Consider the following 27,778-nt stretch of genomic DNA (forward strand, 5'->3'; position numbering starts at 1 on the left):
CCTTTTTTGATAGTATTTCACTCTCCTGCAAAGCAGAGATGTGGGAATCATTCAATGTAAATAATTTAATGCAAGAAGGTAAAGCTGCAAGACACTGCTTTGACTTGGAAGTGCTGATTTCTTGATTTATAGAACCATCCATGGCTAGGCATCTATCAACCTGAAAATTACCTCTCTAAAGGCTCTGCTAAGGCTGTTTAAATCAACTGATACATTCTTAACGAAATCTTCTACCACAAATTTCTGAGGACTAGTGGCAGGAACTCTCAGCAGGAGCTCTTCGACTTGAGAACTGGCTACAGGACTGGTCAAACAAACCCAGGACTATTTCCCTTGGAGGTACAGTACCAATCTCAGCATTTTTCCTGGAGTGTCTTTTTGTAGGACAGCTGTTGCTGCAAGTCAGTTTGTGTTTTCTAATCCAATGGAATTACAGCATCAGTAATGAGTTGCACCAACATAGAACCACAGGCATCAGTCAGCTCCTGAAGAATTCAAAGAACTGGTCACTTACTAAGTCTTCCCTTTTCCAGTGTACTCTACCAAGAAAGAATTGACAATTACGTGAAACCTACATAGTTTGGATTCATTTTAGACCGTGCCAACATTCTCCCAAATTCAGACATTCAGTGGCCTCATCTGCATATGCATTAAGTTCCTTACAGTCAGTCCTGACAAATACTTATTCCTAGCAGATTCATCTGCTTCTGCTTCTTCCTCCTACTAGCAGTTATGTGCAGGCAGCTGAAAGAGAAAACTGAGGTGTGGAAAAATATGTTTAATTGGTATTTGATTTTCCACTCTCCAGTTCATTCAATCTTTAAAAAGCCAGCAGATTACTGTTCATCAACCTGGCTGTGAAGGGCAGAATTCCTTAAAGTATTTGGGATGCCCTCACATAACAGAAAATATTACCCCTTTTTAAAAAAAATGTCTGTGATAGAACTTTGGGTGTCACTAGATCCAAACACAGCTGCCATGTTCACTAAATATTCTGCAATGCATGCAGTTTACAGAACACAAATAATATTCACTGGGTTTTGATGTGAAGAATAACATATTTAAGCATATTTCTATTTGCCCAGTATTCATATTTCTCTGCAGTCAGAGTTTTCTTCTCTCCCACCTTCCTCCCTTGTGGAATACCCTTTCCTTGGCATTGAGGTAGCCAGACCAGGACCAGCCCAATGAAAAGCTGCACTCTGCCATGCAATTAGTGCTTGTTAGCTCAGTTTTTTCCTTGCACTGGAGGGAAATGACTACTGAACCCTGCCTGGGAGCCAGCACCCATCCTCTCCAAGACACTGAGCTCCCTTTGACCCAGACTCCAGCCTCAGGCTCACCTCTGAACCAAAGGAAAAGTGAATATCTAAACAGCATCATCTGGTTTCAGAGGAAGAAAACTATGCCCATCTTTCTTCTGAGTTGCTGCCATCAGATTATTCCTGTTTTGTGCTTATGAATACCTTCTTTTCAGAAGATCAAGAGCACCAAAGAAGTCTGTTGGAACTCACTTTGGTAAAATAAAATTCGTTCAAGACAAGAGCTGAACACAAACCATGCTAATAAGCCACAGTTCTTCCTTTTCTGGGTATAGCCCACAGTTCTAGCCTGCTGCAAAATCCATTTTGCACAGTTTCAACGATAAAGCAGATTTAAAGCTGATAAAACTGAGTTCCAGGAGACACAAAGCTTTGCATATGCACATCAAACCCTACATATCCTCCAATGTGCAGTTAAAACACTGCAACCTTCAGGCAATCCTCAGCTGCCAGGAGAGCCCATAAGAATTCCAACTGCAACTGAGTATAAAGCACAGTCCTGATATTGATCTCTCATGTGCTAGAAACTTGACCAGCTTCTGGCACTGCCATAATCCAGACAACTAGGCAACATGAAGAGAGGCCTCTTTTTACTCTATATTGTGGCACCAAAATGGGCAACTGATCCCCCTAAGTATTTCACCCACTTCAAAGTTCAATTCCTATTTGAAATGAGCAAATTGAAATTGTCTCCCCTAAAAGTGGTGTTTTGAGAGTAAAGAAAAAACATTCCCCCCTTATGTAAAAGAAGACAGAAAATGAGCCCCAAGCCATGCTAGACAGTCTGATAAAAAACATGTTAAGATTAGTAGTACGAATTTCTCTACACCCTGGCCTGAATTCCCACTGTGGCTTTTTACATTATAAAATTGTTTTCCTCTTTCTGTGGATTTTTCTGCATTTGATATCTCTGCTACTCTTCTCCCCACTAGTAAAAGGCACAGCAAACACATCAACACTTCCAGCTGTCATTCCCCCAAATCATTCTCAATCTGGCTCAGTATGACCAAAGGTTTAGGTAACCCCTTCCATGAATTTAGTACACATTCTCTCTTCTGTTCTTTAAGAGTAATTTCTGATAATCACTCAGATGCTTCTGTTATACTTGGATAACAAATTTGGAAATAGGAATGCTACCTAAGAAACTGAGAACAGTATGTAGCAGAATAACCGAGTCAGATTTAACTCTGATGAAGAAAAACTTGTGCTAGACTCTCGTGATTGTTTCTTGACTCAAAATTATTTGAAAAATCCTGTAGCATATCTACCACTTTTCATATTCTGTTTTATGTTCTCAACATAATAAATTTAGTTTTTTCCAATTTAAAACCAATCATTTCATTTCCTGAAAGAAAGTTTACTTCTTAACATAGCCAGCCCTCCTGAAACCGTTTCAGAACACAGGAATGTCAAAGCTCACTAAAAGCCATACAGATAGAAATGTGTGTTTGATACCATCTCCTCATTTTCAAACTGCATGTTCCACTGTGCTGCATCCTCCGTTACTGGCTTCTGAAACATGTTGCGGCAGATGAGCCATATTGTCAGACTAGCAATGAACATCCCAATATCTGGTACAAATAGTCTGATCACGTTCCCAGCATCTGCTCCTTTCACACTGTATGGGATGAAAAAAAAAACAACAAAAAAACAAAGAAACATTTGTTACTTGTAATGACATTTTCAACTGGAACAGAAAGTAAGCTCAAGGCAAAGAAAAATCCCCAAACCCCCAGTAATAAATCTTTGCAATATGGGAAATATGTAGATGATCAAGGAACTCTAGATAGACAGATACTTTTGCTCTCCAGAAGTACAGAATAAGTGATTATTTGTTGGGAGCTTGCACACTCATATTTCAGTGATATTTAGTATTTTGATTAACCCAATTCTGAATCAATTTTTTTGAGAACAATACAGGAATATCCTCCGAATTCAACAAGGTTTCAGCTGAGTACCTAGGAAATTCACCTATATGAAGCACAATCCTTTTATCAGCATTCCTTGCAAAGACAACAGCATCCAGGTCCACCAAAGATGAAGGTGTCCACCCTTAAGTATGCCCTAATCCTTCTTCCTGGCACACAGAGGAATAACCAGAAAGCCTTTAACATTTTATCATGCTTTATTATGTTAACTGTTAATACATTTTATTCAACAGACTACCTTATTACATTTTTGGGTATTTAAGTACAAATATTTAAATGCTAATTAATGTGTTCAATCTCTGCCAAGGAAGATTTCTTCTCCTCTGAAAGATCTGTAAGGCATGACGATTTTTATGTACAAAAACAATTGCACTTGTATTTTTGTGCAGATTTAATTGCTTATGCTAGGAAATACAACTTTCTGGATTTGGATGTGGTGTCTGAATTTGGTTCACTGTTAAAAAGGAGAGCCTGGATTTAGGTTTAGTGGCACACAACAAACAGTTTATTAAGCTGCTGAATGCACATAATAAACTCTCAGCTATTAATGAGAGGATATAATTGTAATTATTTGAAAGTGTGAAGTTAAGGCTTTTTAAATATGCAGCTCCAATTTTATTTTTTTGTAGGGCTTTATGTCTGTAATCAGTTCTGAGAACAGGTAAGGTATCTGTATAGTTCCTTAGGCATAGATGAGAGCAAGAGCAGTTCACAGCCTGAACTGGTAGAAAACCTAGTAGGTTGTTTTACAGTTTTGTCTTTACAAAGAAAGAGGTCACCTCTTTCCTCATGGCAGCTTTGAAGCCTAAGAGAAGCTGTGAAGCAGTTACCTGGAACTGCTGTGATTAAATGCAGGCCTGGAGTATCAAAAAAGTCTCTAATGTGATTACAATACAACCACTGTCAAGAACCATGTGAGTCTGCTCATACACCCACGATCAAATCCAACATTTCCATCACTGCTGCTGACCCAGCTTTTCCACTGATGTGTATCTTGCAAAATAACATATGCTTAAAGTGGGAATAAGGTAAGTGATCATAAAGCTAGCTTTAATGTTTGTTTCAACAGCTTAACCTTGAATCGTCATGCACTGTATGGCAGCTAAATAGCTTGAAAATATTTTGCTAACAGCCTTCAGTTGTCCTGAAACAGAGAAAAAGAATTAAGTAATTGAAAGTCTTGCAAAAGAGTTAAATGGCAAAGTCCTTACTGGACTCATTGCTTGTTTCTTGTGCCACTGGGACCAGCACAGCATGATGTAGAGACAACTGGCCTATGAGAGCACGTCCTCTCTGGTTAACATTACAGAAAATCCAGGCTTGACATGAGCCCCCCATTCATTTTGCAGTACAGTGGCTCTTACTGTCACTGAATATTAGCCCAGGCTGCACCTCAGGAGGAAGAGGTAAAAAGTACATGTTTAATGAATCTTTTTCCCAACAACAGAGCACATGGGTTTCATAATAATGTTAATGAATTTTTTTCAATAATCCTGATCACTATGCTGAAACAAGTCTCTTAAACTGGTTTTACTAAATATCTGGCCAAAAAAAAATATCTGAATTCTTGATTCTGAAAGTTTCACTTGAGTATTTTTTCAAAACAATTGAAACACACCCTCAATCCAGAATTAATTAGTATAAGAACAAGAGAAATTTGCTAGGCTCACATTGCAAATTGGGTCAGATTACTTCTACGTAACATTTCTGTAAGTGATTTTTTTTCTTTACACATATCGGGAGTCTTAATTAACTGAAAATCGAAAATTAATTTTGCATCACACTTCTGAAGTCCTTCAGATTCAACTACTCACATGTGTACAAATTAAAAAGTGGCAGCCTTCAAGTACCAGTGTTTCTTAGCCACACCAGGTTCTCCTTCCTCACATTGTGCTCCCATGGAGCCACGCTGTGTCTTCCTCTGTATATCCCATTCCCCAAACTAAGGGGATACCCCTGTGGGAGCCCTGCCCTTGGTGCAGCTCACATTTCTTTCCAAACCAAGTGCTTCTGATCTTTCAAAATAAATCATTTAGTGTGTTGTTGTGAGAGATGTAACATACAGCTCAGGCTAGCAACAGAGAGCCTGAACAGTGATATCTAACCACAGAGCAGGGAAAAATTCTGCACATGAATAGTTTATTCACCAAAACCAGTTGCAAATGTATGCTGTCCCCACTTCCCCACGAAAAGGAAAACAAATTGACCTTGGTGTGATAATTAAAAAGGAAACAAAAGATCACTTGAAAGTAGAGAAATGTATATTCTCCTGTATGGCAGAATAATAAACTGCTTCATTTGACCCCAAGTAATTTGCTCCCAATTTTTTTCACAGCATAAGCTAAAACAAAAATCAGTTATTCCCATTTGCTGTCTCTGGCAATACAAAAAAGAATGGCAAATACTGTGATCATTCCACAAACATTTCTCACTTTATTTGCGCATTCACACATGGTCATATTTTGCATTTGATAACAGTCTATACATTGTGCTCTTTCCTCCAAAAGAGGCTTTCAAACTATGAAGTTAAACAGAAGAACAGGAAACCTATTCAGATCTCCTACAACAACTTTTTTTTTTTTTTTAAATCCCTGCAAGAATCTCATGGTGTTCAATGAATTGGTCATAGCCTTTGATCTACAGCTGGTAAAGCATAAGTTATTCACTTAAACCAAATAATTTACCTACAGGGCAGCTTTAGTTGTAATAGATACCATTGATTGAAGCTTATAACTCAGCCAGAAACATACTCTGCAGTATAATTACATCAAATGGCAGCTTTAGTTTTTCCTTATTTCGTACAGGATGCAGAAGAAAACAGCATGGAGAAACACACACCCCCACACCCTCACACCCTCACACCATAAAATGGATTAAGGGTTTGAAATGGTTTTTTTTACTTTCCCTTGACCAAATCAATCAAACTGCACACAATTTTTAAGAGAAGAGCCTACTACAGTCAGGGTTGCAAGAGTTACTCTGTAAAAAAAATAACTTTTGTAGGACAAAAGGAGTTTCATTGACTTTTCTGTCAATATGTGAAACTGTTTTATCATATCCACAGACTCCTAATATGGCAGTTTCATCATCAGACAATGTGTTCATCTGCTGATTTCAGCTGAATACTTGAAAGTTACTACTTTAGAAAGGGATCTTCTGTATTTTCTGTGTATATACAGAATTCTTCTAGGACAGTGTGGTCTATTCCTGAATTTCTCTGCTGCTCAAGAAACTAAGCAAAATTTCCTACTTTATCTGCATTGAATATAGAGTTAGCTATGGACACACATGTTAATACCATTCTCTTAATTCATGTACACTCCCTGGTAGTTGAACAAAAAAACAAATGCCAGCATAATGAAACATGACATTCTTGTTTGAAGCTGTAGAAATCAAAATTCCAGTTTTCTTAAAATTAAATTTTCACCTTTTGCCTTTCTAGAATAACTGTTACTCACAAACTAAAATAATTCATCTCCTACTGAATGTACAAAGCTTTGGTGAACAGTGAAGTGTTAATACTGCCACATCTGGCCTGATTTCGTTTTTTAGAATGGCAGACACTCTAAATTCCTCTTTATTTCAGATTTACAGAATAAAACCAGAAAGGCAGCAGAGCTATTAGAATTGGAACTGCAATGGTTTCAATTTTACAAAAAAGTGAAATATATAGCAACACACATGAGACACCATGCATAATGTATAAAATAGACCACACATAAAATGAATGCCACCAGTCTTCAACTTTAAATACTTACTATTTTGTTACAAATAAACAAAAACTGGAAAGAACAACCAGTCTTTCTTAAACATAACTAAAATTAATGCAGCAATGTATCACAATGTTAAGCTTATGTTAGACAATAAATAAGATAATGCTTCCAGATTAAAGAATTGTAAAAAGCTTGATTTTATATTGGATACTGGGTAAACAAAGTCTTTTAAAGGTTTGGGGTTTTTTTTCAGTTTTAGAATGTTATCAAGGGTCTAATTCATGCATTCTAGATCTTTCCATACATGCATGCATCTTTCCTCTTTTCCCCTCAGGGGTTTTCTATAGCATCTTTTTACTTTCTAATTAATTTAATATTAAATTACTGAATTAACAGTTAGCAAGTGATAAACTAAGGAAGAGATGCCTAGATGCTAATAATTTCCATTCATCTGTTTGGTGACTGTGAAACATCTGATAATTTTTAATTTGATCAAATATTTCAGGGTAATTAATGCACCACTGTAGATGCTTACAGCTGAATTCCCATGGGCTTCATCTACAACTTTTACCAACATTTAGTTTGGAGGTAAAGCAGACCCAAGAATCATAAGCATGGAAACATGGACTGGCAATATTTCACAGGTGCCATGTATTATCATGAACAGTGCATTTGTTTATCACGAGTATACTCTCTGATCCACAAATAGCAGAAACTTCGAGGGTACCAAAGGCTACTAAGGAGATGGCCTTAGAGATGTGCCTGCTGATCCTTGCTGTTGGAAGAGGGTGTTGGGAATGGTTGCAGCTAGAAGCTAGTTTAAGAGGCTCCTCATCCTCTCTCAGCTGGAAATAAGGATGAAATGTCTGACTCCATACTTATACTCTGCTGGGAAACTCCCACTTTACTCATCAGAGTCTGAGGATTGCAGACCCAGTCTGAGCAGCTTCAGTGAACATAGGACCCTCACAGTCTGTATTCCTGGTGCCATACTTGTCCCTGCTGACTCAAAAGACAAGTTTTCTATGATGTTGGTTCACATGGCAACCTTGCCACCACATTCAGGTCAAACCTGTGCCGTGGGTAAAGTTTACAAGCTGCTGAGCACTAGTAGGTCTGCCCTGAGTCCTTTCCTTGCTCATCAACAAATTGAAAATAAATTATATCACAAAAAAAAAACCAACTTAGAAATATTAATATCTATGGTGCTGTGCATGCTCACTCTCCCTCCTGCACTGCCTTAATGTGATGGTCCTTTCAGTTTGTGCAGAGCATGGCATGTGTTTTGCCCAAAATACCTGAAGTTGCATTTTCAGAGAATATTGGTCGTGCAAAGTAAATGCGTAGGAGGAAGAGGGAAGTAAAAATGCATAGAAAACTACTTATAAAAATATTTAACATGCACTGACCTACCCAACACACAAGTTCAAAGGGCTCCTGAAGTATTTGCAAAATCTAAATCACTGCTTACAAACTATGTCTGCGCGGATTCAAAAACCAAAAGTACACTTTGCTTTTTCAGAAAGGATACCTTGCAATGAAGAACACACTCTGTATTGCAAAAGTGCTTAACCACGTATTAACCAAACATTTGCTTTCCAAACACCACTGTGCAGAGAGAGCAAGCAGTTATTTGAAACTAAATGTACATTGCCAAGATTTTGGTGCCTTGTTGCTTGCATGAAATATTCAACATTAAGAAATTGTGGACATGTGCAATAAGTAAAGCATTGGTTTGTGGCAACTTTTCCTTTTCTAAAGCACCCATTGTTTCTTTTTGTTCATTGATCTTCTAAGAAAGGGCAAACTCCAGCTTGCCCAGGGCAGCACACAGAAGATTTAAACTTCAGCAGGGATTTTCAGCTATCACGCGAAGCACTCAGCTGCACTACTGCCAGACTCGTGACAGCACAACATTCAGCTCGCTTTGCCCGTGTCCCACAGCTCCAAATGTGGAGCAGGACTCATGTTGCACAGCCAAAAGGAAGTGAATGAAATCCCCTCCACACCCATGGGCTGTGTGTGCCAGCCCCACAGCACAGTGGTGGAAATGACAAGTCCATCCCCTACACAAATTATTTCAGGTCAAAATGGGAGTGTGATCCTAGAAGGAGGCAGAGACAAAGTGAGCAGAAGAGACCTGAGGACACCTCAGCTATAAGTGGATTTTGGTCTTAACTCTTTAAAGAAACTCCCTGTTTCAACTTTGAATGCTTCTCACACAAGCTTCTCACTTAGGCTCTCATTGCGTATGGATTTAGCTTAAGCACTAATTCAGTATTCACTGATCTCTGCAAAACATTCCCAGTTAAATTTGTCCATAATGCTCATAAATATTTGCTAACTGGCAGCAAAGTGTTTACATAAAGGCATACAGATATCCATATGTTCCACAATAGTCCTTACTAAAAGAGAGTGCTGACAATCTGAAGCAGGCTGACATGCGGTGATTATTTCAAAACATATTTTCTCCCTCTCTCTGCAGTTTTCATACTCTAGTTGGAGCATGAACAGATCATCACTTCAAGCTACTTTTCATTTCATTCTGTTGCCAGTATATAACATAATCACAGAAAGTAAAAGACACATCTAGATTTTCCAGTCAGCTGCAGATGAGGAGGGAATAATATTTCCCTCAATTACAGCAACCAACATCTTAAGTTACTGTCATTTTACCCAGCAAGTTCTCTCCAATATAGACGAAATGCACACAACTACCAGTGGTTCAATCTGAAGTGTCCACTGCACTTCAGTGTTTGCACTGGAGACCCTTCTGTCCCACAAGACTCATTTCTAATTTAAAACCATCCAAGTGACTGTTTGCTCAGATGGGACCATTCAACCTCAATTCTTCCATATGAATAGCTCCCAGTCTACCCTGCCTGCTCTAGACATGCCCATCTTTCTCTTCACAGCATCAAGCATAACAGGATAGAAAGAAACATCTAACCTTTCTCATCACCACCTGACCGAAAATCCCAGTGGTTTAGAGGCAACAGCACACGGACATTGCTGGAAGCAGGCTCCAGCCATCAGAGGCATGGGTACAACATCTCCTCTCACCCCCCTGCTGATTTCCATTAAAACTGGCCAAAGGAAACATCCTCATCCCAGGTGCACTTTGTTTAATTCTACAGCATCAATCAAACAAGAAGTGGAGTAGAAATCAGTGGCAAACTAAATATCCCAATGTCATTAGATGTTGCTTCTAATTTTTCTGTAAATGGAGCCTATAACACAATCCCTGTGTGGCAAACACCACCCAGAGTGGTTCATCCATGCGGGAGGGGAGAGGACTAGTCCCCTGCACTGCTTGATGCCATCTGCTCAATGGCTGGATGTGTGGCCACCAAAGACCTTTCTCAGGTGTGGGAGGCAACTGTGGCAGTTTTTTGCCAGTGTGGGAGGTTCTTACCTCATCTTAGCATTGGAAAACCTGGGATTTCTCAGATCCAAACTGGGCAAAAAGGAGCTGACGTGCTCCAGGTTGGCTGGGTGCCCGGTGTGAGCACACTGCCGCAGGCTGGTCAGACCCGGCACACGGTGTGTTCCTGCTCCACCAGCCACAGGCTCCCTTCTGTTTCACGTGCCAATCGCTATTTGGAGATCTCACATGATTTACTCATGAGCAAATCCCAACAAAAACAAAATAAAACACAAAGCCAAACTGTTAAGCATGCATCCTAGAGAGTTTTTTTCGATACTAATGGCAATGCTGATTGCTCTCCAGATTAAAACAAAGACTGGCTCACATTCTGCTGCTGGTGGGTTTACCACTGTACTGCTCCCAGCTACCACTGTACTGCAGGAGGCTGGGCTGTGCCAAGAAAAACACTGACAACAGTCTCACAACTCAAGGGCTCAAGGAGCACAGGCCATAAAATATCTTCTATCAGATGTTTCTTTTCTTTGAATCCCTAGGTTAAATGGCATGAGAAAAGTTAGCTGAAATTAATTTAGCTGAAAAGAAAATAAGCACAAGGGGTGGTAGGAAATGAGCAACCTGAAAATTGAACACAAACAGTTGGATAAATAAGATTCATCCGGAACAGAGATGACTTCTAAGAGAGCCTAAGAGTGCTGGGCCAGCCCAGACCATCAGATCCACATGATACAATGACAGGTTCCAGAGGAACAAAGATTCTACATGGAAATTGTTCTAGCACAGAGAAATTTTCTCCTCACTTGCAGTTAGCAATGAGGACATATCTGAGGTACCAAATCCAACAGTAATGATGAAACTTCAGGCAAAGCTTTGCCATAATTTTCTTCTTTCTATTCCATTATACCTTCCTTACTTGTCACCATCCCTTAGTCTGTAGTGACATGAGGTTACTCTTCGTTTTACAAAGTATCTAGACTACTTTAGCATGCTGTTAGAAACTGCAGAGTAATAATCACACATTTTTCAGCTTTTGCTTTCAAAGTAGTAGAAATTAATAATTTTCTTGTTAAGTTATTTTATTAAAAATAACCCTGTTCCACTTCAGGCTTCATTTCACTTTAATCTCATTGGGTTGCTGACTGCACATATGCTGCAGTTGTTAGCAGAAAGTAAATTTACCCATTTGATTTACATCCCTGAGACTCATGATCTCTTTCTTGTCTCCCTAGTTTTATCTAAGGCTCACCTGGGCACCTTATTGAGCCCTTTTGTTTGTTTAACCACTAGAGTCACATAAAAAAGATTACAAGCTGCCATCATGAGATTTGGGAATTCTCCTGTCATAAATGTGCAGCCAATACAACATCCCTGGCAGAGGCTGGCAGAGAAGTATCAGAATGAAAACAGGCATACTGTGCACCTCTAACATTTGCTAGAATGACTGACCACCTTCCACAGTTCTCTCTCTTGAAAATCTAAGTCTCCAAGTAAAATAGAAAAGAATAGAACAGCTCAGTTAGACAGGTCCTACAGTCCTGATCCAGCTTCCTGACCACTTTAAGACTGACCAAAAGTTAAAGCATCTTATTAAATGAATTGTCCTGATGCCTCTGACTGGCTGACAAGGCCAAAGTCCTCAGGCACTCCTCACAGGACATGCCTTCCAGCCCCTCTACCAGATTTGTTGGCCTCTTCCAGGGAAAGACTTCAGCATCCTTCTTAAATCGTGGGGCCCACAACTGCACACAGTGCTCAAGGTGAGACTGCACTGATACTGCATACAGGGCAAAATATTGGGTGCATCACAGTCTCTTACCCTTTTTCTGAAACTACTGATTTTAATTATTGCCATCCTCCTGCCATAGACTACAATGAGCTCTACCTTCAAGTTATCCATTTACTTATTTGGTTTCACACCTCTGGCTGATCATACTAACAAGAGGAATCACCCTATTTGTGCTCAAAGAAACTCAAAGGGCCATCAGTATTCTGCACATGCACAAAACTGAAGCTGCTAAGTACAAGCCTGTACCAATCCCAAATGACTGAGGAATGGGAATGGCATGAAAAGCCTCCCTGACTTGTTCTGTTGAAACTGTACTTCTGAGGATCACCACCATTACCAGAGGAAGTCCTAGATCAGAGACATCTACAGCTGAAGGCCTGCTCTATGAGCATGATTTTGCAGAGGAATGTAGCAGCATGTGTGGTACTTCTGATTCAGCAACTGCTCTCCAGAGGTCCTCTACGAGCACCTTCACCGGGAATTCGGCCTTGAACAAAGCTGATACAACACAAAAATATCATGATATTATGATTGAAAAAGTTGTATCTAGACTTGCATGGGTCCCCACAACAGTTTCCAAAAAAACACAAGGCAGAACAGAAATAACAAAACAAGATTGACTAAAAGGGTGTTTCAGAGACTTCATTAAGAATTAATAGAGTTTTTTGTCTTTCCAAGTTTTATCATCTCTGAGACACTAAAGAGAAGGATAAACTTCTTTGCTCACTCATTTTGTCATGGAAAGAGAGAGCCAGATGATCAGCTGATACCAATTATAAATTATTGGTCAAGATTACAGAAGGAAATGAAATATGGGGGCTGACTGATCCAATTTTGAGCAGCACTGAACTGGAGCAGATGTGAGCATTGAGCCCTGCAACTCTTTCCTCCCACATGCCTTTTTCTCCCCTGAATGGTAGCCCATGAAGGGAAAACTTGGCTTCTCAATAAGTTCCCATAATTCATCTAGGTTCCACAATAACAGCATATATTCCTTTGCCTTCTGACAGTATGTAGAGACCACAGAAATCCCCAGTGAACTCGGGGTGTTAACCTCCATTCCACTTTTCTCATCATATGCATATGGAAATGAATATTTTTCTGGCTGCTTGGAAGAGTCAGTAGAGAACATTTACTCATGTCAAAAACCCTATACTGTGGAGCTGACTTCCAGGGAGGGAGGGAGGGAGGAAGGCAGGAAGGAAGGCAGGCAGGCAGGCAGGCAGGAAGGAAGGCAGGAAGGCAGGAAGGCAGGAAGGCAGGAAGGAAGGCAGGAAGGAAGGAAGGCAGGAAGGAAGGCAGGAAGGCAGGAAGGCAGGCAGGAAGGCAGGCAGGCAGGAAGGCAGGCAGGAAGGCAGGCAGGAAGGCAGGCAGGAAGGAAGGCAGGCAGGAAGGCAGGCAGGCAGGAAGGCAGGAAGGCAGGAAGGCAGGAAGGCAGGCAGGAAGGCAGGCAGGAAGGCAGGAAGGCAGGAAGGCAGGAAGGCAGGAAGGCAGGAAGGCAGGAAGGCAGGAAGGAAGGAAGGAAGGAAGGAAGGAAGGAAGGAAGGCAGGAAGGAAGGCAGGAAGGCAGGCAGGAAGGCAGGCAGGAAGGCAGGAAGGAAGGAAGGAAGGAAGGAAGGCAGGAAGGCAGGAAGGCAGGAAGGCAGGAAGGAAGGCAGGAAGGAAGGAAGGCAGGAAGGAAGGCAGGAAGGCAGGAAGGCAGGAAGGAAGGCAGGAAGGAAGGAAGGCAGGAAGGAAGGAAGGCAGGAAGGAAGGAAGGCAGGAAGGAAGGAAGGAAGGAAGGAAGGAAGGAAGGAAGGAAGGAAGGAAGGAAGGAAGGAAGGAAGGAAGGAAGGAAGGAAGGAAGGAAGGAAGGAAGGAAGGAAGGAAGGAAGGAAGGCAGGAAGGCAGGAAGGAAGGCAGGAAGGAAGGCAGGAAGGAAGGCAGGCAGGAAGGAAGGCAGGAAGGAAGGCAGGAAGGAAGGCAGGAAGGCAGGAAGGAGGAAGGAAGGAAGGCAGGAAGGCAGGAAGGAAGGCAGGAAGGCAGGAAGGAAGGCAGGAAGGAAGGCAGGCAGGAAGGCAGGCAGGAAGGCAGGCAGGAAGGCAGGCAGGCAGGAAGGCAGGCAGGAAGGAAGGAAGGCAGGCAGGAAGGCAGGAAGGCAGGAAGGCAGGAAGGCAGGAAGGCAGGAAGGCAGGAAGGAAGGCAGGAAGGAAGGCAGGAAGGAAGGCAGGAAGGAAGGCAGGAAGGAAGGCAGGAAGGCAGGAAGGCAGGAAGGCAGGAAGGCAGGCAGGAAGGCAGGCAGGAAGGCAGGCAGGAAGGCAGGCAGGAAGGCAGGCAGGAAGGCAGGCAGGAAGGAAGGAAGGAAGGAAGGAAGGAAGGAAGGAAGGAAGGAAGGAAGGAAGGAAGGAAGGAAGGAAGGAAGGAAGGAAGGAAGGAAGGAAGGAAGGAAGGAAGGAAGGAAGGAAGGAAGGAAGGAAGGAAGGAAGGAAGGAAGGAAGGAAGGAAGGAAGGAAGGAAGGAAGGAAGGAAGGAAGGAAGGAAATTTTCTCTATTTTTTGTCTGATTAACTATTCACCACTTTACACTACTATTTCACATTAGCTTACCATTTGCCCAGACCATCTAATACTAATCTTCCTGTGTAATACAAAGTCTGCTAAACTTTTCTGTTCACTCACCTACATTCTTTGCTTCATATACCTGATTCTATTTCTCTAAGTTTTCTAGTCACTCTGAGCATCTCCAGAGCTCTCAAAATGAAGAGTGTTTGACCACTCTTTAGGACTTGTGCACAGTGGGATTATTGTAACTAGTGTATCACAATGAGTGTCATTGAATGCACAGCTAATAGGTATTTTATTTTAAAAGAACTGGTTCTTACTTTAAAAACCACACTTTGTTAGCCAAAAGAAAATTATGAAATGAATGTACAAAACCACTATGACAGAATCCACATATATATTCTTTCACCTTTTTAATTATACCAGGCTTTATCATTTTATCTTTGTATGACTTTTTATCCTTGTTTTTTGCATTTGTGTGCTTATCTTCTTTACTGACGAGTTTCTAATTTGAAAGTTACAACTGTTTTTATTGCTCATTCACGACTGCATCTGCTGCAGCAATGAATCTTTCAGTTGTGCAATCACTTGCCAATGTCATCACATAGCAGTGGGATGCAGTCAGATGGCAAACACACACATACACTAAAGCTACAGGAAGACTGCAAATAAATAAAAAGTCACCATAGTAGTTTTTAACATGCTGAATCAAAAAGAAAGAAATGTTATGACACTGCAGTGACAGTGGGAGGGAAGGGAAGAAGATATGCCAGACACAGAAGATGACAGATATGCTGCTGTTTGTTGAGCAATGTGGAATGAATATAAAATCTGCACTGCTGTTCCCACTCTGTCAGCTTGGCTGCCTGCATACTACAGAAACAGATCTCTAACAGTTGCTGGATCTGCTCTCACAGTGCAGAAATCAGGCTGGCATGCTGGAGACAAGATAGCTTAAAGCCATTCCCCTTCTAGACTGAGATAGAGTTACACTATGAGTAAAAAAGCTATCCATAGTGTTGGAAGCATTGGAAAAAAGGGTTTTAAAAAAGTATTTGGCTTGGCTTCTAAACACACCTTTGCTCTACTGTTAGAGAAATGCTATGGTGTATGTTAGGAAACTTCAGCCATGCTGATAAAAACATGAGTTTCAGGTTTGTTTGACAGACTTCTCCAAGTCCATTTAAAAAAAAAAAAAATCAAAAAAAAAGGAAAAAAGTGAGGAATCTTCTTATTCATAAAACATCTTGTAATTAATAACACTATGGTGCTTCTCATCTTCTCATCTACAGACAGCTATAGTAGATGTAGCTGTAGTAGGTTTATCACAGGCACATCACTTGATTAAGAGATTGATTTGCCTCCAGGATGTTTGCACACCAGCTCCCTTTGTGGGCGCACAGGAGGCTGAACAGGAAGCAGGACTGTCCTGCTTCCCACAAGTGGCTTCTTGAACTTCAGCCTGTACAGACAGAGGAGATTAAAACCCAGTCAACATTTATTTGTATAACAATATGATTTTCCTCTGGACTACCCGGTGGGATGCGCACCTTGGATTTTTAATACTTGAATTCTCTCTAACTTAGAGACTTTAGAATTCTCTAAATTCTACAGAATTGACTGTATTTCCTAAAAACTAGTTTATTCATTTATATCACTAACAATGAATTTTTGCCCTGGTTTAATAATGTTTACTCTCATGAGACATTATCTTTGAAATCAACTGAGTTGCATATAATTAAGGACTGTGTGTTCAGACATCTAGGAAATTCACACTGTTGCTTTCTACATTGTTTAAAAAGAAGATGGCAAAGTAGCTGCAATCAACCCAGCAGAAATTCCTTTCTTGGCATATTACAGTGATGCACACTAGAGAATAGCCATGAATAGTAAAATTATTTTAGGTAGAGATTGTTTATGTTACCATTAAGACAACTATTTAAACATAAAGATGGGGGGCTAAAACCCAAAAAAATCTCTTAAATCTGCTCAAAACAAATGAAGTTACTTTAGTGAATGTTTACATATTTTGTGATAGTTTTATCACATTTCTTAATAAGGACAGCTTTGAGAAAATCCCACAAGTAAGGAATCAATTACTCTAAGTGTTTTTAGCCATGTGGTGATCATCTCCTAAAAAGCTTCTATAAAAAAAAAGTCTCCCTTAGTGAATTATTTTTGCTGTCTCACAGGTATGCTACGCAAAGGCTACAAAACCATCACTAGCAATATATTAAAAAATATTCTATTACCATATTATTATATGGTTGCTAGGAAGAAATGTGTTTGTTTTGCAAAAGCTAGGACAGTATATCACAAAACTTTTGAAAATTATATCTGGCAAAATTCGGGGAGGGGAGGGGATTTACAATGATCATCTCATCCAACTGCTCAACCACCAAAATTTAAAGCATGTTATTAAGGCCATTCTCCAAATGACTCTGGCAGGCTGACAGTCACTACAAAGCTTGGGTCATCAACTCCTCTCTAGGAAGCTGTTCCAGAGTTTGGCCACCCTCTTGGTAAAGATATGCTTCTTAATGCCCAGTCCAAATCTTTCTTGATGGATGCAGCTTTGAAATATTCCCAGGATTTTTTCATGGGCTACTACAGCATGCCCCATACACAGTACTGTTTGCTAACAGGGAATCAGAGGGAGCACACTGAAGTGACTACACACAGCAACACAGGAACAAAAGTTAACATTAGAATAAAATCCAAGATATGTTAGACTGGTTTAAAACTAAGTTTAAATTGTTTCTATTTCACTATTTAATATGGACTAAAATATTTCAGTTGTCACAGTGTTGGTGAAAAAAAAACTACTTCAGCTTTCTTCATATCTTTTTAAACAACGGGGTTTTTTCTTTGCAAATATCATTCAATTTTTATTTTGGCTTTCTCTGTAACTCAGACTTTTATTTCAAAGTCTTGCTTTTTGTCAGAGCAGCAAAGAAAACTCAATTTAAGATAGAACCTCAGGCATGCAGAATATATCAAATAAAACTAAAAACACATTTCTTCCCCATTTCCTACACTATAAACAAGACAAATACTTCAGCACATACATGCACAAATTCCACATTCCTGGCCACCACGAAGTAACAAAAAAGAGAGAAGCTTTGAGAATTCAATTAAAGCAACCTCTCTACCCTATCTTTCCAGGACTCAGCTCCCTGTGCTGCCCTTTGTCTGAACACAAGTGCATGCATGTGGGAAGCCCCATCATCTGCTGTTCATCGCACCACAAGAGAACAAGTGCAATGTTACAGCTGGAAGGACTAGGTTTAGGAGCTTGGGGCTGAGGCTGAGGTAGCCAGTACCATGTTTGGCCCAGATGAAAGGTGTGGAGGGCTCAGAGTTGGTGCAGCACCCCTTGTCATACCTTCTGCATCACCAGTGTTCCTGGAGCAGTGCCCCCTAGCCTTTGGGGCTCTTTGAATCCTAACCCTAAAAACCCTAAAAGCAGTTTAGGGCTGAGGATGAAGCCTTTAGTGACATGTTTGTCCAGCAGAGAAATTATTAAATAGAGATACCACCCAGAAGACGACACTTCTGTTACAAGCAATAAACTGCTCTTTTATTCACAGCCTCCCAAGGGAAAGTGTGGAACTGGTTCTGTCTCTCTGCTCCTTATATTACATTTATCTGCCATACTATTCAAATAGCACATGTAACTGTAGAATATTCAAAGCTGCAGAATAAATTCACATTCATTAACTCTCACAAAAGTGTGATGGGCATAATACATTAAGAATAGAAAGTATAAACAAATCATCAATTAATTTAACTTCTCTGATTTGAGGCGATTCAAGGATGCTATGCTGTGGTAGAGAGCCCTGCCAAAGCAAAGGGGCATGCTTGGGCACTGAAAAGTTCAGCACTTGCTTAAGTGCTCTGTGGGACAGGTGACCAAAACAACTATACAGAATATATAGCTATTTCTTTTCCAAAATGGTGAAAGATGTGCCTGGCTAAGCTTTCCCATGTCCCTTTGATTGCACCATTGCACCCATTTTTCTTTGTCTTCTCAAATTTTTCAATATTTGTGAAATGCATTTGAACTGCTTCCTTTAAAATAAGCTCTCAAGCATCAGATCATACAGCCTCATGCAGCCCCTGGCTAAGGCAAATCTCCCAAAATTATGTCAGTGGGAGCCTTGCCCAAGAAAGGACTGTAGGATTCAGCTGTATGTGAAAAAAAGCCTGAAATTATGGAGCATGGTATCAGGATAAGATTTTATATTTCATACATATATTTATTCTTTACACTAAATCACCAGAGAGTGGGGAGAGAAGAGGGGGATGTCACTTTGGAAAACCATATGGTACTTTGATTTCCAAGCCAGGACAGTGCATACTGAATGTTTATAGAATCCAGTGATATTCTCTTCTGTTTATTCCTGTCACCCAGAGAAACTCTGGCCAAGCACCAATCAAATATCCAAGCAAGCACAGGGAAAGAGAGAAAAGAGCTCACCAGTAGGCTCATAATTAGCAACCTAAAACTGGAAGGAGGCGCTTGGAAGTGCCTCTGATGCATCTGGATTCCAGCCCTCACCGCATGTCACGAGTGGTTTCGGAAATTGAGTTCTCAGTCTCTGCAAGGGGTAGGGAAGATATACACAGTATTTTTGGCTAGACTGAGCAGGGGCATATGTGGAGCAGCTGCAAAAGCAGACATCAGTCTGCTCTCACAGACCAGCGTAGGAACAAAAATGCATCTCTCAGCGATGACAGCTAACTTGCTCCTGGCATCTCCCGGGTTAGCCGTGTCTACCTGTGGCAAGCAGGGCTGCTGCATTTACTTTGCCACAAATAAAAACAATGCAGTGTCCTCCTTATCACCCTGTGCTTAGGAGAGTAGTTGAAGGAGCTACTGAGGTATATGGAAGATCTCAAGTCTATCTTAATAGGAGACAATCTTCATATCCAAGTACTAGCATTGATACAGGAGTCTTCAGGTCTTTTCCTTTTCCTTTGGAGACTTATTTCTTTCCCTTCTCTTACCTACTTACCCTTTCAGTGTGAGAACTAGCAATCTCCAACTACCCTTCCATTCTTCAGAAACCATATAAGGATTACAAAAAGCATAACAAGCCCACAACTAAATACACAGCATTTCACTAACAGGAGCATCATTCACTGCCAATCACCCTCAGCATTACTTTAGACAGAACCTGGGATGCTGCTGGTGCACTTTCTACGTAGATGTTGCTGCTTATTAAGTATGGTGCAGAGATAAAGGGTGGAAGTCACCTACTTTTGCATATATATATATATGTAACTTCTAATTAATAATAAAATAACATGAAAATAACAACAATTTTAGAATCAGGCTGAAGCCATCAACCAAACAAAACTTTGACCTTTGATGTGGAAAATTCTTTCATTTTATAAAGATAATTTCATTTTACCATGAAATTTGTGCTTGAAAGTTCCTTTCTCTATCATTGAAAAAACTATTCACTATGAAAAACATACTTATTGATGGTTGCCAGAAGCATAATAACCACACATCTGTTATTCTTCAAATGTATATTTTCTAAAACATTTGATATTTACCTCACATGTAATAACAGTTATTAAATCTTTCTTAAGCCTGTTTTGTGGAACCATAATGTAATGCATTACACACATAGGAGAAGCACCACGGGAACAAATGCAAAAGGAGAGTAGAAATGTTGTTAATTAGCTGAGTAACTTACTATTCACATTACAAACTACAACTCAGCAAAGAGGACTACTGGAAGTCTAGAGACCCCGCAGGACAATGATTTTTAAGAGGTCCAACATCATTCATTTTAAAGTTTTAAAACTGTTAGACAATTTATAGGTCAACAAATACGTAAAAACAGAAGACATTCCTGTAATCACTACTGAATCTACTAGTCAAGGACATAAACTTCATCATCTGGTAGCTCAAATTAGAGAAATTTAGGTGTTTAAAAAAGGCCTTCTTTTGATTTTTATTTTCCATTTGATATTTATGTTCCAAGTGTGGCAACATTTCCCCAGCTGCATTTCCCCAGTGCTGGTGGTGGCTCTTTTCAGGCCCTGCACTGCAAGCCTCACCCCAGCCATGAGCTGGAAAGACACTACTGACTGTAGTAGATAACAATAATGAAGAGGTTGTCTGACTGAACTGATTCTCTTTCCTTTTGAATTTTAACAGACTTTGTGCATTAAGCTCTCTTTAATTTCCAGAGTATCCAGGAAACAAGCACAGTCACTGCTAATTGTTCAGACCTATTCCACTGGAGATTTCAAGTGAGCCTCCCAACAACAAGAGACAAGGAAACGTCCTCAAGGGACGTTCAAGTTGGACAGCAGGAAGAATTTCCTCACAGAAATGGGGGTTAAGCACTGGAACAGGCTGCCCAGGGAAGCAGTGGAGTCACCATCCCTGGAAATGTTCAAGAAACAACTGGATGTGGTACATAATTCTATGACTTAATGCTATGTTGACAAGGTGGTGTTTGCTTAAAGGATAGACTCTATGATCACGGAGGTCTTTTCCAATGTTATTGATTCCATGATTCTATGATTTTTCATTGGGTCCTGAATGTGACTGAAAAAATCTTAAGCCATTGAGGTGAACAATGTCTTCTAAAATGAATTTTTAGTCATGTTTGGAACAAAGAACAAGAGAGCTGACTGCTTTCCAGACATTTTTATGCATATGTGGGTGCCATCATAATATGCGCCAATAATGAACAATAATCCCCACATAAACAGTTGTGAAAAAAATCATCCTATTTATCCAAAAGTCTACTTGCTTTGGCTGTACTAAAGATTTTTTTTTTTTAAAAACAATTAAGGTGACAGCTTGCTTGACATGAAAGTATCACACACGTTCAGCATTTTAAACCATGTTTCTTATAGGACAACACAATACAAAACAATAGTTTTCCTAAACCTCAAAATTGATCCTTAATGCTCTTCAGAAAACACAGTCAGGAACTGCATCTAGATCATGCTGGACAAAGGGGGTGACTGCAATAGTATGTTACAATTAGCTTGTTTGTAATGTCTCAAAAGACAATCAATAACATAAAGACCTTCATTTATATCTGTCAAACCTACATATACTCCTTTTAATTGAAAAGCTCTTAACTCCAGACATTTCCTGGATATAAAGCTACTTTACTCAAGCTCCAGCATTTTTAATTTCCCTTGCAATGAAAAGCAGCATCCTCAGCTCACAAGTAATGCTTACATAAAAGCCTTGCAGTCAGATCTCTTGGTGCCACAATGTTTTTCAGGATATGAAGACAAGAGTAATGTAAACACTCTACTATTACAGAATAAACACCATGTAGCCACAAAGCAGTGAAGACATCACCTGTAAATTATATGGGATTAATTTCCTGCAATGTAACCTGATTGTCTATATCTCCTGTTCCTCAGCCCACTCTAAAACAGTTTGTTGAGAACCATTTATGTGGATCTTCCAGCTTTAAAGCGAAGATAATTCCTCCTTAGGGCATTATGTTGTATGTCTCCTTTTCTGCATCTAAAAATCTTGCTTCCTCCCTCCCAAATGAGAATGTCCTTGCTCAAACAACACATTTAAATGCTATTGATATTTCACAGCTGACTCAGATGTGCCTAAGTGAAAAGCTTGCAGAGAACAGAATTTTAAACGGCCAGACATGCTTCTGCTGCTTCTTTCCCTAGAGTTTATCTAAATAACACAAGAACAGCTGTATGTGATCAGAGCTAACATAAATGTAGCCCACTAACCTATATCTATTGGTGGTCTAAAAGGGATTCCTACTGAAGAGAATAAGATTAGGGACAGGATGTAGTGATACATCCCCAGAATACTCTCTCAGCCTTGAGAGATCCGCAAACCTGGGACTTCTGCTCCTGTGACTGCAACTAAAGTGTGATTCCAATGTCCAGGTATTACACACAGGAACGTGTTTGCTTTGGAGACTATTCTTTGAGATACAAAAAATACTTATATTAAGCAATAGCAGACTATACGATATTAAGCAAATATTGCTATAAATTAGTTAATGATGAACTTCACATATATGTTATTAATTGTTCTTTATTTAACCTTTATATAATCTAATTAGTCAACCAATTTGAGAAGTTGTGGATGCCCCACACCTTGTGTTAAAGGCCAGGCTGGATGGGTCTCTGAACAATACATGGCAGGGGATTAGGAACTAGATGATTTTTAAGATACCTCCAACCAAGCCATTCTATGATTCTATGATATATTTCTCTCATAAAAAAATCTTGTGTAAAAAGTATAGTAAAAATAAGTAATTAAAAAGGATAATAATAGTAAGATAATGAATATTACTATTTTAAAAACCCCAAATCTGAATTGTTATATCTGTATGAAGGACTTAATTTTCCTTTTTTTCTCCTTGCTGCTTCTCTGAAGAAGCTGGTCAGGGAACACATTTAATTCTAGGACTGTGGTAAGAAAAGTATATTCAAATCTTCACTGCATCTGCGCTAACTAATGTCCTGCTTCATATAAAGTTACCCCAGGGTGATGATCAATCTCTCAAGGTGCACAAGTGCTGTTTAAAACCTTTCTGCTTTTCAAACTACAGTGGCAATAATAGGATCTGCACAGAAATCCCTTCTACATATTAGTCTCATCCCAGGAAGGCTTCCCAGCTGTAACTTAGTCTATTAGGAATTCTCCATCTTTCATGTGGTACATACCTGGCATATACACAGTATGGATTCTTGTTTTGAAACATCTCACAAGTTGGAAATTGCCACCACAGAACTTCTGATGAACTCAGCCAAAAAGACGCTCACCCTTTTCCATTCTCATTTTCAAAACACAGACACTGAATGTCAATTCATCCTAGAACTCCTCAAAACTTCTTTTTTTTTTTAGTTCTGATGGAGACAAGCACACTAATCAGTGCTAATTTATAATTTGGGTGCTGAAAGAATCAATAGTTTATTGTAGTGCCCTGCAGACATCTGTGGTATCACACTGAATGAAATGCCCATCAGGAACCAAACTGGATATAACTTGGGAAAAAAACCCAACCTGTTAAAAAACAACTTTGAGGACATCAAACGTAGGAACTGAGAGTGTTTTTTAATTTTCAACGATTTCCAGAACTTCAAGAAGATAGCAGATTCTTCTGCTTACCATTTGTGGAAGAATAAAGATGATATTGAGCATCTGAATCCTTCTTTACATTGCTCGTTACTGGACTTGACCTAGTTTAACTTACAGGGCAGATATGTGTTTCTGGTATGATGACCTTGTGGCTAAGTTTGTCTGCAAGAAGTTCTTGCACTTGAGGAATGCTGCATATTGAATTTTCCTCTGGTGCTGGATAGCTCTCTGTCAGCTTTGCTCGTCTTTCAACTCCATTTACTTTTGTCAACTCATATGTCAGAGATTAGAAGTTTCATGGAAAAAAATAATATGAGTGAGAGCAGTATTTTCATTCAGGAGTAAGACTTGTGGCCAAAAGGTGTGTCCCTTTCTTTAATACTAGCATGCTCTATAGTCACCAGCAAACAACACAATGAGCCAAGTTCATATGATGAATAAATTGCTTCAGATTGACTTGGAAGAGAGGACACAAACAGAAAAGTTGAACACATATGTGTATGACACTGCATGACTTTCACTCTAAATTTGAGGTTGTTGATACAGTCAATCAACTAAAGCAAATAACTGCAAATTTGCCTGTGCAGTTTTTCTTCCTTACCTTTTTGCACTGGTAAGGAAATAAATTTATGACTTACCTTTCAAAACCAATCTGCCGTAATGTTTTCTCCCATGTCGAACCTGCACAAAGAGGAGAAAAAAAAAACACCCTCAGTAAAGAACCCTTTTTGTATGAACACTATTTTCATTTCCTTGTGCAGCTGGGATCTGTATATTAAGGAGATTTTTCCACCCCTAGAGAAGTACTTGTAAATAACACGTTTTCCCCAGAGTGGAGAAGTGTTGAGAGAGGCTACCACCGGGTGACATAACAGTGAGAGGGGTATCAGCCTATACAACTTTACATTGCAGAGCAGCTACAGTTCACTGCAATTCCAAGGGTGGTCTCCTCTGCTAGAGCAAAGTGATCTGGAAGCGCTGAGCTGGCATCTCACATCTCACATCACGCACTCTTCACATTTCAGCCTTCACTTTACTGCAGTGTTAGCCTGATTCTTGCTGAAAGCTTTACAGCTCCTTCTGAAATCCAGCCCTTTTATTTTTAAGCAAAAGCATGAATATGTATTCCTTCTTTATTGTTTAACCCTTCATACAAACAGCTGCAGAGGACTTTTTCTCAAAATGATCAAGGACTCAGCCCTACACACTACTCATCCAAAGAACTGCCCTCAGTATTTCTCATGCACCTAATACAAAATTTACCTAGATTTTCCCCGAAACCAACCCACCCCCCAAACACTGCAAGCACTACAGGCATTCAGTTTTCAGCTCTTGGTGGGTTTTTTTTTGCCAGACATTTGTGTTTCTGGGTTATTTTTGCTATTATGAGGTCATTATAAACACAGGCTAGTAAGAGCACAAATATCTCAAGTCATGCAGGTCTGCTCAGCAAATGTTTAGGAGGACATGAAGTCATAGTTTGCTCTCTGTCCTTTTATTTTCCTGTGGGAAATGTAACAGGAAAAGCAACTACTGTTCTTTTTGAATGATTCATCTCAATCATTCATTGAATTCTCAAAATCAGAGAAGTGACAATAATTCCTGTTGCTGATGCATTCCATCACCTAAGGGGAAATATAAATCAGGAACAAAAAGATTCCCTGTGAGTGACATTAAGCAGCACTTTTAATTGCCCTCATGTAGTGCAAAGCAGGCAGGGATTTCAGGCCCATATCCAGCAAAACACACAGCAGAAAGAGACGTCAAAAACAAGGTGGAGAAAGCTCTACCTTCACTATATAGGGACAAAAAAAGAAGTAAAATTCTGATCTGGAATAACTAAGAGATGTTGATTGTTTTATGGGTAGTGAGAGTTTCTACTGTGGCACCTGTGTTTGCCTGAGGTGGGGCAAGACTTCTGCCTGCACAACTACATAAGACAGTACCTCTCATCACACTCAGTTAATATTTTAGAAAAAGAAGTCCTCTAAAGACATCTCTAAAGCAGGAGAAGAAATACTCTCACACATTTATTTCAAATAAATGTGAAAAACAAAAATAATGTCTATCACAATGAACTATGAATGATTGAGATTAAAATGAAGACCTGCTCCATTAATGTATCCCCCAAACCCATTACCTTCTTCTCATCTCTGGAGTGTAATTGGTTTCACACAGCATCTATGAATCAAGTCATTGTTAAAAAGATGACTGTACCAGTACTAAGGTAAGTGCAGGGCAGACACAAGCAATTCTTCATATATTTTATGCTATCCTGCTGGCTCTGGAAGAGTAGCCAGTCATTTTTGAACCCTGAAGATTTGAAGAGTGTTGAAGAAAAGAAATCTCAACAGCACTTCCTAAAGCAAAGACCAGTACTGGCATCTTTAGTCCAAGTTTCTATGCCTTCCACTGTTATGTTTAATTGTGTATGAATTTTTCACCCCATCACTGGCCACACTTCATTTGTAATATATACGGAGAGTTCTACTGAGGAGAGAGGAGGGGATACAAAGAGAGAGAAAGGAAAAAAGCTATAGAGGAAAGGGAATTGGGTCTCCATTGGTTTGAAATAAACTTTTGGCTGCAGCTGGCCACCAGAATACTCTTTGAAATGCATCTGACTCCTCTGAGGCAAAGCCTGCCAAGAACACAACTAACATTTCATATTAAAAAAAAATATCTTTTTTTATGGAGTCTTTTTTAAAAATGTTTATGATCTAAACATTGTGTTTTAAGACTTGCCAATTCCATTCACAATAGTATCAACTTCTACACCACACTAAGAGCCAAAAGTAAATACCCTGAGGTAACAGAAGCACTAAAAAGAATAGCGCTATTAAAAGTCTAGAAAACCTACTATTTGATTTAAACCTTACCCGTTGCTTCCAAAACATAAAACAGGGTTTAGTCACGTAATTCTCATTAAAATCAAAAAGGAGTTAATCAAGAATTAAAGACTTGATCCTGCTCTCAAGGAAATCCATAGGAATTTGGCACTGGAGAAAATATTCACCTGTTGACTTTCAGAATCAATCAACTACTACACTTGAGTCAGTAAGTTAAGGTGTCTTCCCTTTGCTTTCTTTTTTTTTACCATCACAACAAAAATACAGTAACTATTTATAAGAATGCCTTAATCTGGTACCCACATAATTAAGCTTTTTTCTTCCAAATATTAGCTCCAAAGTGCCCAACTGTTCTCATTTATTCCAGAAATTCTGTTTCACATTAACAGTTCTTGTTTTAAAATCCTTCAAAGCAATGAAGCATAATGCTCTTCCAGAATTTCTGCTCACGTTTAATAGGAACAATGGTAACATGCTTACCATGCTCACACAGGCACTCAATGAAATCTTAGCATAAGAATGAGAGTATAAGAATATGAGATTTAATAAGATAAAATCTTATTAAGAAAACCTTTCTTAAGCAAAAAGTTGCCTTGTTTGACAGGTAGGCTTTCATTCACATGGCAGTTGCCATATTCAGTTTGGCTTGGTTTTAACTCTCTGCTTGCTATGAACTTCCTGTGGATGAGAGGAGTCACACACCACTGCTAGGTTGTTCACCTTTACAAAACATGAAGGTGCCTTGCTGCTGAAGTACGCTGGTGGGAATAGGAAAAACACACAATAACATATTCACAGGATCACAGAATCATGGAATACCACGTCAGAAACTACCTCAAAGATCATCTGGTCCACCCCTGGACAAAAGCACAGGCTAAACAAGATGCCCCAGCACCCTGTGTAGCTGGGTTTTCAAACTGACCAGTGTTGGGGAAGAATACTGGGTAAGTGATTTTCATCCTTTCATGGAGGTTGCACAGCTATTCACCTTGAGCCATATCATGGCATTAATGCATGCCCTTTAATGCAGCCACTGCTGCAGAGATCTGCAGCTGTTGAGGGAGAAGCCTGGCATGCATGGTTATTGAAACTCATGAATCCTATGCCATTCCCATGCACATCTGCATGAAGGTCCCTGAGCATCCT

The 27,778-nt window shown here is 39.7% G+C and overlaps 1 protein-coding gene across 6 annotated transcripts in view; it reads right to left on the reverse strand.

Annotated features, from left to right (window-relative positions):
• The window catches only part of PIEZO2 (piezo type mechanosensitive ion channel component 2), a 286,113-nt gene that overhangs the window by 127,698 nt on the left and 130,637 nt on the right, over positions 1-27,778 (reverse strand). For all 6 annotated transcript variants that reach the window (XM_086892756.1, XM_086892783.1, XM_086892749.1 and 3 more), the window contains exons 4-5: positions 24,422-24,464; positions 2,778-2,940 (exon numbers count right to left, since the gene is read on the reverse strand). In XM_086892756.1, the coding sequence (XP_086748882.1) occupies positions 2,778-2,940; positions 24,422-24,464 (206 nt within the window). The remainder of the gene's footprint in view (positions 1-2,777; positions 2,941-24,421; positions 24,465-27,778) is intronic.

The sequence above is a fragment of the Cyanistes caeruleus genome, chromosome 1 (genome assembly GCF_971803275.1).
Source record: "Cyanistes caeruleus chromosome 1, bCyaCae1.hap1.1, whole genome shotgun sequence".
In the NCBI taxonomy this organism is placed as follows: Eukaryota; Metazoa; Chordata; class Aves; order Passeriformes; family Paridae; genus Cyanistes; species Cyanistes caeruleus.